This window comes from Tachyglossus aculeatus, chromosome 2 (assembly GCF_015852505.1).
Source record: "Tachyglossus aculeatus isolate mTacAcu1 chromosome 2, mTacAcu1.pri, whole genome shotgun sequence".
In the NCBI taxonomy this organism is placed as follows: domain Eukaryota; kingdom Metazoa; phylum Chordata; class Mammalia; order Monotremata; family Tachyglossidae; genus Tachyglossus; species Tachyglossus aculeatus.
In genome coordinates this window covers 124,330,410-124,343,939 of record NC_052067.1, presented here as the reverse complement: position 1 = coordinate 124,343,939, position 13,530 = coordinate 124,330,410, and the positions used below count along the sequence as shown (strand labels likewise).

Here is a 13,530-nt window from a genome sequence, read left to right as displayed (position 1 = left end):
ACCTTGGGCAAGTCACTTAACTTCTATGTGCCTCAGTGCCCTCCTCAGTAAAATGGGGATTAAGACTGTGAGCCCCATATCAATGGACTGTTTCTAACTTGATTAGCTTGTATCTACCCCAGGACTTTATATGGTTCCTGGGACATAGTACAGAAACGCTCTAGGCAAGTCAACCCCCTTTTACCAGTGGTTGCCTATCAACCTTCTCATGAAGCAAGAGCTCCTCACTGTCAGCTTCAAAGCTCTCCATCACTTCGCCCCCACCTACCTCACCCCCCTTCTGTCCTCCAGCCCAGCCCACACACTCTGCTCCTCTGCCACCACTAACCTTCTCACTAGGCTTCATTCTCACCTGTCCTGCCATCAACCCCTGGCCCACATCCTACCCCTGGCCTGGAATGCCCTCCCTATACACTTCTGCCAAACTAGCTCTCTTCCTCCCTTCAAAGCCCTACCTTAGACCTCACCTCCTCCAGGAGGCCTTCACAAACTGAGCCCCCCTTTTTCTCTGTTCCTCCTTCCCTCTCCATCACCCTTACTCCCTCCCTCTGCTCTAACCCCCTCTCTGCCCCACAACACTTTTGTATATTTGTACATATTTATTATTCATTCATTCAATCTTATTTATTGAGCGCTTACTGTGTGCAGAACACTGTACTAAGCACTTGTTAAGTACAAGTTGGCAACATATAGAGATGGTCCCTACCCAACAATGTGCTTACAGTATAGAAGGGGGAGACAAACAACAAAACAAAACATGTAGACTGATGTCAAAATCGCTAGAACAAATAGAATTAAAGCTATATGCACATCATTAACAGAATAGAGTAGTAAATATATACAAGTAAAATAAGTAGAGTAATAAATCTGTACAAATATATAAAAGTGTTGTGGGGAGGGGAAGGAGGTAAGGCGGAGGCATGGGGAGGAGGAGAGGGAAAAGGGAGCTCAGTCTGGGAAGGCCTCCTGGAGGATGTGAACTCTCAGTAGGGCTTTGAAGGTAGCTAGCTTGGTGGATGTGTGAAGGGAGGGCAATCCAGGCCAGGGGAAGGACGTGGGCCAGGGGTCTACAGCGGGACAGGTGAGAACAAGGTACAGTGAGGAGCTTAGTGGCAGAGGAGCAGAGGGTGCGCGCTGGGCAGTAGAAGGAGAGAAGGGAGGTGAGGTAGGAGGGGGCGAGGTGATGGAGAACCTTGCTGCCGAGAGTGAGGAGTTTTTGCTTGATTCGTAAGTTGACAGGCAGTCAATGGAGATTTTTGAGGAGGGGAGTAACATGCCCAGAGCGTTTCTGCACAACAATAATCCAGGCAGCAGAGTAAAGTATAGACTGAAGTGGGGAAAGACAGGACGATGGGAGATCAGAGAGGAGGCTGATGCAGTAGTCCAGTTGGGTTAGGCTGAGAGATTTATTATTCTAATAATACAGAATAATAGATGTATTATTCTAATTATTAATGATGTGCATATATCATCATCAATCATATTTATTGAGTGCTTACTATGTGCAGAGCACTGTACTAAGCGCTTGAGCACTGTACTAAGCATATATCTATAATTCTATTTAACTATTTTGATGCTATTGATGCCTGTCTACTTGTTTTGTTGTCTGTCTCCCCCCTTCTAGACTGTGAGCCCACTGTTGGGTAGAGACTGTCTCTGTTGCCAAATTGTACTTTCCAAGTGCTTAGCACAGTGCTCTGCACACAGTAAGCGCTCAATAAATATGATTGATTGATTGATTGATTGCTGTGCACACAGTAAGTGCTAAGTAAATATGATTGAATAAATGAATGAATGAAAATAGTAAGCACTTAACAAAAAATGCCATTTTAAATGGGTTTAAAGCTTTAATACTGGAAAACACAGTATTCTGAAATATACAGTCTTGACTTCCTGGGACTGTACACGTCACTCTCCATTGGCATTACATTCTTCTGTTGCTGAGAAGGGAGGGAAGGGCCATACCCATGGGATCATATCCTAAGACTCCAGGATTCCACCGAAATAATGATGGTCAGCCTACATATAAGCTTGGCTTAACTACTGTTTTCTGTCTCCATGATCCTCAATTCTTGTGTCATCATGTCTGCCTTTTATGACTCTGAGAGTGCCATAGTAAAAAGATGGCACCTATGGAGAAAAGGTAAAAGTGAGAAAAATAGAAAATTGATATGTCATGGTACAATGAGGTATCAACGACACTCTTATAACTAGTTACCTCAAAGGGCATTCATATTCTTGCTGCTTTCCTGGTGTGAAGAAACTGAAAAACTAGAGAGATCCTTAGACCATTTTTCATCACTATGTGCCTTCCAGAATTTCTCTAATGTGGTGTTGTGTTTGTGAGCATGTAAAGGGCAAGTAATGCTGAAACCAGAAGCATTTTAGTTATCCTCAGGACAGCTATAAGATGGTACAATGACAGTTTCTCAATGATGTCCTACAAATAATCGTAGCCCTTTCCAATTTAATATAGTATATTAAAAGTAGGACGACCCAGTGTGATTTTCACTTAAATAGAATAAGGGTTAAATGATAACTTGACTTATCTTTTAAATGACAAAAAAAAGAAATTGCAAGACCTTTTCACACATTAGATATGTATTGTCATTTATCATCTAGATATCAGGCTAGCAGTGCGAAGTAATAAAACATATCATCGAAAAATGTGCTATAGGTCTGAATCACTCTTTCATTCCACCTCCCAGCTAACTGTAGTATTAAATCAAACAAGCAGAACATTTCCTTAGGCAGCCATTGCCTTTTAATTTCCTGAAGAACCTTAAAATATCATTCATTACAAGTACTACACATATTTGGTTTTTAAAAGTCTCATAAATCAATAGCAGGCTGACTGTAATAATTATTACAAGTTAGTGCATAATTTTCGTGCTGAAGGCTGCATGCAGAACTTTAGCATATGCAAACGAGGCAATTCAAACTGTGTATAGATATTAATATGAAGAAGCAGGTAAAGAGGTGCAGGCTATGAATTATGCATCAAGAGTGGCTGATCTTCAATGAGAAAATGAATTCAGCATGTAATCTAATTAGTGATGGAAGTCTATTACATCTAACTGCAAAAGCAACCGTCCTTGAAACAAATTTATTTACAGTCCATGTTACCACTTGAAACAACTTTGAAATGATGTGTAATACAACAGCTTAATTGTAAAAATTTTGTGTTTGTTTCTTTCAGTTCCAGACCTGGAAGGCCTCCTAAGAGGACTCAAAGTGTCACCTCTCCAGAGAACTCCCATATTATGCCACATTCTGTCCCTGGCCTAATGTCTCCTGGAATCATCCCACCAACAGGTAGGCCTTATACTCATTTACTTAATAATATAAAAATCAAATCAGCATCACACATTTTTATTTTCACATATATATGTGTACGTGAAGCACGTGAGATGCCCCCCCACCATTTTCCACCTTATTACATGACAACAAATAGCAGTAATATATATATATATATATATATATATTTAATGCTTTGATTCACTAAAACCCCAAAGGCACTATCATCCCTAAACTTGGAACTGATTTTCGGTGGCCATATCCTTGAGTGCAGAGCTTTTGGAGTCACTTATAATAATAATAATAATGATGGCATTTGTTAAGTGCTTACTATGTGCAAAGCACTGTTCTAAGTGTGATGGGCACAAGCTCTTAATCAATGAATCATCAATCAGTGGTATTTATTGAGCACTTACTGTGTGCACAGCACTGTATTAGGTGCTTGGGAGACCAAAATGCACAACAAGCTTTCAGTCTAGAGCTAAGCCCTTCTGACCTTCAGTGAATTAGTTCTGGAAGAAAGGTTTATGGTACCTGTCCCTTATTGCAATAACCATGGAACTGACCTATTTAATTTGGTGAGCCATGATAAATCTCTAACCACCAAATTTAGCATCTGCTAAAATCATGGAGAACCATCGCTCTGGGTTAGAGGTAATTCAAAGGCACTGCAGGTTTCCAAGCAGATTTGATGAAGGGCTCCCCTACAGACTTCCCTACAATTTATACAGCCATTTCTCTTAAGCAGAATCTTGGCAGACTTAAGTGTGGAATTAGGGGTGATGCAGTGAAGCTCTTCTTCATTTATTCAATCGTATTTATTGAGCACTTACTGTGTGCAGAGCACATCTTCTTACAGTCAGGGAATGTACCTTCCAACTCCCTTATGCACTGCACACACAGTAAAGTGCTTAACAAACATGACTGATGGATTCGTTGTGATGTGAAGTTCATTCCAGAAAGCAGTGGCTTTGCAAGTGATGGAAGGTTTTTGTGTGGATTGGGGAAATGAAATTCAGAATCTGGAAGATCCAGACTGTAAACTTCTTGTGGGAAGGGATTATTTCTACCAATTATTTCTGCCAATTCAGTTGTACTTTATTTTCCGAACGCTTAGTGCAGTTTTCTGCACAGACCATAAGCTCTTACTAAATATCACAGATGGCTTGATTGATTAGTACAGTGCTCTGCACACAGTAAGCGCTCAATAAATACGATTGATTGATTGATTGATTGGAAGAGGAGCTGTCACAATCACCCAAGCCTGATTAGGCTGCTGGCTTCTGTGTGTTGACAATCTTACAGTGGAGTCAAAGCTGCAGCTGGACTCACCCCTGCTACCCACTCCTTAGTCATTAACTTTTTGACTGGACTGGGGAGGTCCTCACACATAATAATAATAATGATGGCATTTATTAAGTACTTACTATGGGCAAAACACTGTTCTTAGCGCTGGGGAGGTTACAAGGTGATCAGGTTGTCCCACGGGGGGGGGGCTCACAGTCTTAATCCCCATTTTATAGATGAGGTAACTGAGGCACAGAGAAGTTAAGTGACTTGTCCAAAGTCACACGGCAGACAATTGGCAGAGCCGGGATTTGAACCCATGACCTCTGACTCCAAAGCCCGTGCTCTTTACACTGAGCCACTGGTGTTGCCCAACATCTCCTACAGAACTGGCAGCAACCAAAGTCTCCATGCTCCATCCAGTGGTCCAACCAACTTCTTGAGGGTCCCTTGTCGTAAATGGCCCCCTTCTGCCCCAGGGATTTATGGGACATAAGATTTAGACCAGAACAACCTTTCAAGATTGATTTTAAATCTAGACTCACAATTGACCTTCATCCCCTCAAATGAACTGAGGGTCTTCTGTAAACAGGCCACTCATTGCACTAAGTATATTAATTCAGATACTTAGTGGTGCATAGGGGCGACGCACAATCTAAAAATGGGGAAAGTGGGTCTAGTAAGAGGCAAAGAAAAATTGAAATTATAAAATCAACAAAATAACTTAATAAAACGGGTATATTAAAAAAGATAAGAACTTGAATACATCAAGACAAAAGGAGCAATGGTCAGAACTTCCCCCAACTGGAAGTCTGGTCGGTTAAACAGTCTCAACGGTCACAACCTTGCCGGGGTCTCCACACAGCAGGATTTTCCGGATGACACTGGAGAAGGGGAAACAGTCTGACTATTTTCAGAAAAGGTAATCTGAGATTTCAAGTATTTCTAACTAAAGTACAAGTTTCTCTTGCTAACTGTTGCAGTTAGAGTTAGAGTATGGAATGAAAGAAGTTGATATCATCCAGTTTTCATAACCTTGGGTGAAAATCAAGAAAGATTTTGAGAGAAAAACATGTGTCAGGACTCATTTAGGCTGAGTGCTTTCACTTTCTATGTATAGTACTAAGATTGCTCTAGGTGCTGTTCCAATACTACTTGTCTACTACCCGTCTACTTGTTTTGTTTTGTTGCCTGTCTCCCCTTTCTAGACTGTGAGCCCGTTGTTGGGTAGGGATTGTCTGTTGCTGAATTGTACTTTCCAAGTGCTTAGTACAGTGCTCTGCACATAGTAAGCGTTCAATAAATATGGTTGAATGAATGAATGAATACCATATCACCAATTCATTTGCATTATACCAAGAACTAGGTGGTAACTATTGGAACTTCACTGTTATTAGAACAAAAGGGTATAACTGGGGCTGGGTAGTGTGGAGCGGTGTTGAATAGAGAGCCACAATGTGGCAGTGATTTGACCTCATTATCTTCTGTCTATTCCAGCCCTCTTCAGTGCTTAACACACAAGCACTAGACAAGTCCCACTGTCCTTTTTCTTTGTCTTTAATTCATTATTATTATTATTACATTGGCAGTTATAAAAAACATTAGGGGGTGCAGTAAGAGAAAGCAACAGCATACACGTACTTCAATCAATCAATTGTATTTATTGAGCACTTACTGTGTGCTAAGCACTATCCCAAGCACTTAGGACAGTACACCACAACTTAGCAGAAGAACTCATTCATTCATTCAGTAGTATTTATTAGGTGCTTACTGTGTGCAGAGCACTGTAATAAGCATTTAGGAAGTACAGTACAACAATGAACAGTGACTTTCCCTACCCACAAAGAGCTCACAGTCTAGAAGGGGGGAGACAGACATCAATAAAAATAAATAAAATTACAGATAAGTGCTGTGGGTCTGGGTTGGTGGAGGGCAAAGGGAGCAAGTCAAGGTGACACAGAAGGGTGTGGGAGATGAGGAAAAGTGGGGCTTAGTCTAGGAAGGCCTTTTGGACAAATTATGCCTTCAGTAAGGCTTTGAAGGTGAAAGAGAGTAATTGTCTGTCGGATTTGAGGAGGGAGGGTGTTCCAGGTCAGAGGAAGGATGTGGGCTAGGGGTCAGCGGCGAGATAGGTGAGATCAAGCTCTACAGAAGTGAAGTAAGTGGACTGGGTTGTAGAAGGAAAGAAGTGAGTTGAGATAGGAGGGTGCAAGGTGATCGCTTTAAAGCCAATGGTGAGGAATTTTTGTTTGAGATGGAGGTGGATAGGCAACCACTGGAGATTTTTGAGGAGGAAAGTGACATGTCCTGAACGTTTTTGTGGAAAGATGATCCAGGCAGCAGAGTGAAGTATGGACTGGAGTGGGGAGAGACAGGAGATTGGGAGGTCAGCAAGGACATTGATGCAGTGATCCAGGTGGGATAGGATGAGTTATTGTATTAACGCGGTAGCTGTTTGGATGAAAAGGAAGGGGCGGATTTTAGCGATGTTGTGAAGGTGGGACCGACAGGACTTGGTGACGGATTTAATACATGGGTTAAATGAAAGAGAAGAGTTAAGGACAACGCCAAGGTTATGGGCTTGAAAGATGAGAAGCATGGTGGTGCTGTCTACAGTGATGGGAAAGTTAGGAAGAGGACAAGGTTTTTTGGGGGAAGATCAATCAATCAATCATATTTATTGAGCGCTTACTGTGTGCAAAGCACTGTACTAAGCGCTTGGGAAGTACAAGTTGGCAACATATAGAGACAGTCCCTACCCAACGGTGGGCTCACAGTCTAAAAGGGGGAGACAGAGAACAAAACCAAACATACTAACAAAATAAAATAAATAGAATAGATATGTACAAGTAAAATAAATAAATAAATAAATAGAGTAATAAACACGTACAAACATATATACATATATACAGGTGCTGTGGGGAAGGGAAGGAGGTAAGATGGGGGGATGGAGAGGGGGACGAGGGGGAGAGGAAGGAAGGGGCTCAGTCTGGGAAGGCCTCCTGGAGGAGGTGAGCTCTCAGTAGGGCCTTGAAGGGAGGAAGAGAGCTAGCTTGGCGGATGGGCAGAGGGAGGGCATTCCAGGCCCGGGGGATGACGTGGGCTGGGGGTCGACGTCGGAACAGGCGAGAACCAGGTATGGTGAGGAGATTAGCAGCAGAGGAGTGGAGGGTGCGGGGTGGGCTGTAGAAGGAGAGAAGGGAGGTGAGGTAGGAGGGGGCGAGGTGATGGACAGCCTTGAAGCCCAGGGTGAGGAGTTTCTGCCTGATTCGCAGATTGATTGGTAGCCACTGGAGATGAGCTCTGTTATGGACATGTTAACTTTGAGGTGACAGGAGGACATCAAAGTAGAGATGTCTTGAAGGCAGGAAGAGATGCAAGCTTGGAGAGAAGGACAGAGACCAAGTGGAGAAGATGTAGATTTGCATCATCTGCATAGAGATGGTAGCTGCTGTCTCTTCAGATCCTTGTCAATCCTTTCCAAAGCGACTCTTCACTGACTCTCTCCCTAGCCTGTAAGGGGATATCGATTGATCTGGAACTCTAAAGTGCATTATGGTGACCTAGTAAATAAATGAAAAACTTAACTTGTCAGGATTATTAAAAGTTTGGTAACAAGTCATAAAAAACAGAATGATTTAAATGAGATATAAAAATTAAAATTTTGAAAACACCAAAAAGAAGTGCTGTCAAAAAGTCATAGAGGAAAAGGCTGATAGTCATGTTTTTTACCAGGATGTATAAATTCAGCTATGCTAGCATTCCTGAAAGAGCTAGAAAATATTCTTACTTTTATTCAGTTCCATTTGGTTGATGATGATGATGATGGTGATGATGATTATGGAGTCTCCCATAAGGAACAACAGATAAACCTCTGCCCCAAGACTTTAAGACTTGGGAAACTGTGCACTGAGCAACTGACTATACTGACAGTGTGGGTCAGTGGAAAGAGCATGGGTTTGGGAGTCAGAAGTCATGGGTTCAAATCCCGGCTCTGCCACTTGTCAGCTGTGTGACTTTGGGCAAGTCACTTCTCTGTGCCTCAGTCACCTCATCTTTAAATTGGGGATTAAGACTGTGTGCCCCCGATGGGACAACCTGATCATCTTGTATCCGATACCGTGATCTCTTGCCTACATCCTACTTCTGCCTGGAATGTCTTCCCTCATATCCTACAAACACTCTTCCCACCTTACTAAAAGCAAATTTCCTCCAAGAAGCCTACCCTGACTAACCCTCATTTTCGCTTCTCCCATTCCCCTCTGTGTCACCCTTGTACTTGGATTTTCACCCTCCCTCAGCCCCACAGAACCTATGTACTTATCCACAATTCATTTATATTAATAACTGTATCACCCTCTGGACTGTAAGCTTCTTGTGGGCCAGGAATGTGTCTACAAACTCTGTTGTATTGTAATCTCCCAAGTGCTTAGTACAGTGTTCTGTTATCACAGTAAGCACTCAATAAATGTGATTGATGGATTGATTACATAGTGCTTATGTGACCTTGGGCGACCTTAGCAAAATTAGAATCAGAATCTCTTGATTCCTAAAGCTGTACCTAACAACAATGCCAACATTCTAATTGGAATATCTAGGTTGGTATTTTAGCTTGAGGATAGGTAAAATATTGTATTAAGAGTTGACTTAAATACATCTCACTATACTTTGAAAAAAACTATATTTTTTATGTGTTTATGAAAATTCTTGAAATATGGTCCATAGCAAAATATGTCTATTTACTACAAGAAATAGATTTTATGACTCAACAAAATAGCATTTCTTCATGAAAAAAACACTGTTTTTCCAAGAAGAATGTTTTTTGTTTTTTATAAAACAATTCTCCATTCCACACAAATAATATATAGATAGATTTCTATGGTTTCTATTCAGATTCAGATAGATTTCTATTCAGTGCTTAGAACAGTGCTTGGCACACAGTAAGTGCTTAACAAATGCCATCATTATTATTATTATGGTGTGAAACCATTCCTTGAGTTGTTGTGGGATTTTTCAGCATTAAAGTTCCTCTTCTCCCACTCCCCTCTGTGTCACCCTTGTGCTTGGATTTGCACTCTTCCTCAGTCCTACAGAACCTATGTACCTATCCATAATATATTTATATTAATGACTGTATCACCCTCTAGACTGTAAGCTTGCTGTGGGCTGGAAATGTGTCTACGAAGTCGGCTATATTGTAATCTCCCAGATGCTTATTATTATTTTTTCATTTTTTTCTGCCAGAGGGTGCATTTCACTGGTAGCTTCTCAGAAGAGGAGGCTGACAATGACAATTCTCAGGGCCTATTGTTGTTTGTGGGTGTCATAGCAACTAGAAGTCTGTGTTAAAGGAGACTTTGTGTTAATTCTCACAATTATCACTTTAATTAAAAAGCTGTATTTATGATAAACTGATTTAAAGCCATCAAATTATGGTTCTTCAGAATTCCCAAATGTCCTCAGTACCCAGAGTATTGCATATATGAAAAAAGGGTAAAATGAGTGTGATTTTTTTTCATTTTTCATTTTTTCTTTTTTTGGCCTGGAGGATGAATATAAACCATTTTGGAAAGTATGAAACACATTCTGTCCTGCCGACACCTCAAGCTTACCACATTCAAAACAGAAACCTTCATTCTTCCACCCCAACTCTTTCCTTCCCATAACAACCCCATCCTTGTAGACAACACTGCCATACCCCTGTCTCACAAGCCAAGGCATTATCCTCATCTCATCTCTCTCATTCAGTCCACATATTCGGTTTGTTATCAGATCTTGTCAGTTCTGCCATCATAACATCTCTAGAATTTTCCCCTTCCTTCCCATTCAAACTGCTACAATTCAGGTCCACACTTATCATATCCAGCCTTGACTATTGTATCAGCATCTTCACTGAACTTCAGCCTATTCAGTCTTTCTCCCATCCAGTCCAAAGCTCACTGTGTGGCCAAAATTAATTTTCTACATAATTGTTTTGCACATTATCTCCTCATTGCTCAAAAGCCTCCAATGGTTGCCCATACATATCTGCATCAAACAGAAACTCTTTTCCATTGGATTTAGGGCCCTCAATCAGCTCTTCCCCTCCTACCTAATGTCACACATCTTCCAGTACAACAGCAGACCACACATTTTGCTTCTGTGTTGCCAACCTACTTATTGTATGTCTATTTCTTTTGTTGATGAGCCCTTGCTCTTTCTGTTCTGGAACTCCCCACCTTAATAGACAATATATTATTATGTGACCCCCCCCCATGCCCCCGAGAAGCAGCATAGTTAGTGGAAAAAGCACAAGCTTGGGAGTCAGAGATCATGGGTTCTAATCCCAACTCTGTCACTTGTCAGCTGTGCGATTTTGGGCAAGTCACTTAACTTCTTGGTGCCTCAGTTACCTCATCTGTAAAATGGAGAATTAAGACTATGAGCCCCATGTGGGACAACCTGATAACCTTGTATCTACCCCAGGACTTGGAACAGTGCTTGGCACATAGTAAGAGCTTAACAAATATCATCATCATCATCATCTTCCCCATTGTCCATACCCAGGTTTTCCTGTCATCACTTTGTGACACTGTGTTCCCTATCACCCCTCTCATCTCCTATCTCGGGCGTAGTGCGTAGAGCATGAGCCTGGGCATCAGAAGGTCGTGGTTTCAATCTTGGCTCCACCACTTGCTGCTCTGTGACCTTGGGCAAGTCACTCCATTTCTCAGGGCCTCAGTTACTTCATCTGTAAAATGGGGATTGAGACTATGAGCTCCACATGGGAAAGGGACTCTGTCCAACCTGATTTGCTTGTACCCATCTCAGCACTTAGTACAGTGCCTGGCACATAGTAATTACTTAAATACCATAACGATGATCATCTTTTCAAAACGCTACTACAAACCTAAAATCATATCATCTACAGGGAGTCTTCCCTGACTTTAATTTCCTCACCATTTTTCACCCTCCTTTCTACATTGCCATTGCTTGTCTGTGTCACTTTAGCACTTTGATACCCACTCCAATCCCAGCTCCACAGCATTTATGTATATTCCCTTTATACTCTGACACTTCCCCTATCTGTAATTTATTATTTCAATGTCTGTCTCCCCTTTGAGACTGAAGCTCCTTAATGTCTACCAATTCTATTGTACTGTAGTCTCCTAAGAGCTTAATACAGTGCTCGGCACACAGCACATGCTCAATAAATATGATTGATTGATTGACTGATTGATTGATATGCATATAGTGGAACGTGCTCAGTGGCTCCAACATTGGCATTTAATCTTACAAAAATAAACATATTTCAATAATTGTTCACAACTGAACAATGGAAAAAAGTACATTTTAAGAAATACGTGGAATGCTTTCATTTGAGTTCTTTTTCTGTAACCCATTAATTCAAGAAAAAAGAGGCCAACTACTAAAAGCATACTTACAAAATGCATTTCTGATAATCTTCAGTTGTGACATTTTGGAATAAATAGTAAACCATTACAAATTAAACTCCAGTGGATCCCATTAAAGATGTGACTAGTTAATAAAGGAAAATAGAAAATAATCTCCCTTGAATTTGGTACAATGCAAAAAGACATCATCTTCCTTAGTATACTAAGCAAGACATTACTGAACAGTAATAGTCTCCAAAACAAACCTGATGTATATTAACACCCCTCTTCATATCAGTATACTTGTGATTTTCAAAATGTATTAGACCTATCAACTTCAGGGGAGAAAATTCATAGTTTGGAACTGTGCCTTGTGAATGGAAAATTTTATTATAACAAATGTGATAGATTCCATGGGGATAGGTACAAGCTAGAATGCATACAATGCAGAAGTGAAACAGCCACAAATGGATTGACTGTCTTCACTAATAAATTAAACATATCGGTCTTCTCAATGGCCAGACTTATTTTCAGTCACTCAAGGAGTAACCTACTCATGTATTTTCATATAGTCTTATAATGCAGAAGAAGAGAAATGTAAGAATATTGGATATTTCTAAAGCAAACAGTTCTTTTGCCCCATCAAAATTTGCGATGTTGCTAATACAAACTTTTTCCTAATGTTTTAAACTGCAATATTTTTCCTTTAGTAAAAAACTAACCCTAACTTCAGTTTGCACACTGTGATTCCATGGCAACTTTAGCTCAGATTCTTTCTTAAACAGCTAATTAGAAGTTTAATTCTCAAGTTATTCCTGATTAAATCTTCACTATATGTATAACAACGTTGGAATAAAGCCCAATACATCTTTATCTAAATCTTTGCTCTCATAAAGTCATTTAGAAGTCTTCTTTTAGAAAGTATACTTGAAATGACTGATCCATAATAAAAAGCTGAATGGATATGGACATCTGGCCCTGACTCCACATTGCCTCCTTAAGTCTTTCTTTAAGTAATCTGGTCAGGATAAAGTTTAGGCGGTGAAAAATGCCAAATTAGGTCATCTAAGATTCCCTTTTACTACAGTTTTATCTCAAGCAGGGAAACATTGCACTGTTGTTAGCAACTGCTGTCCATCTACTATATACTAGAACACCTCATAAGAGACTCCATCCTAAAGCTGTGAACTACCTGCCCTTCGACCCACTCCGCATCCCACTATAGTTTCTCTAAGGATTAGGTGATATGTCAATGAGTTTGAAGCAGTGCCATTTCCTTGAGGCAGTTAAGTCCACCAGAGCCTGACACACCACACTGGCACCTTTGTCAGTTGTCCCCTTGACCCTTAGAGTTGGATTAAGAGGCAACCTGTAACCCTTTCCTGTTGCCCTGTTGTACGGTCCTGGATGGTTTCTGCATATTTTGGCATGTTCCTAGGCTGTTCCTAGGCATGTTCCTCGATTAAAAAAATATTGATGGCATTTATTAAGCACTTAATATGTGCAAAGCACTGTTCTAAGCGCTGGGGAGGTTTTTTTTTTACATGGTATTTGTTAAGCACTTAGGTAATCA

At 40.8% G+C, this 13,530-nt stretch overlaps 1 protein-coding gene across 1 annotated transcript in view; it reads left to right on the top strand.

Moving 5' to 3' along the window:
• DACH1 (dachshund family transcription factor 1) overlaps window positions 1–13,530 on the top strand; it is a 487,827-nt gene that overhangs the window by 186,947 nt on the left and 287,350 nt on the right. Inside the window, 1 exon segment of the mRNA XM_038741718.1 lies at window positions 3,200–3,315. Coding sequence (XP_038597646.1) covers window positions 3,200–3,315 — 116 coding nt within the window.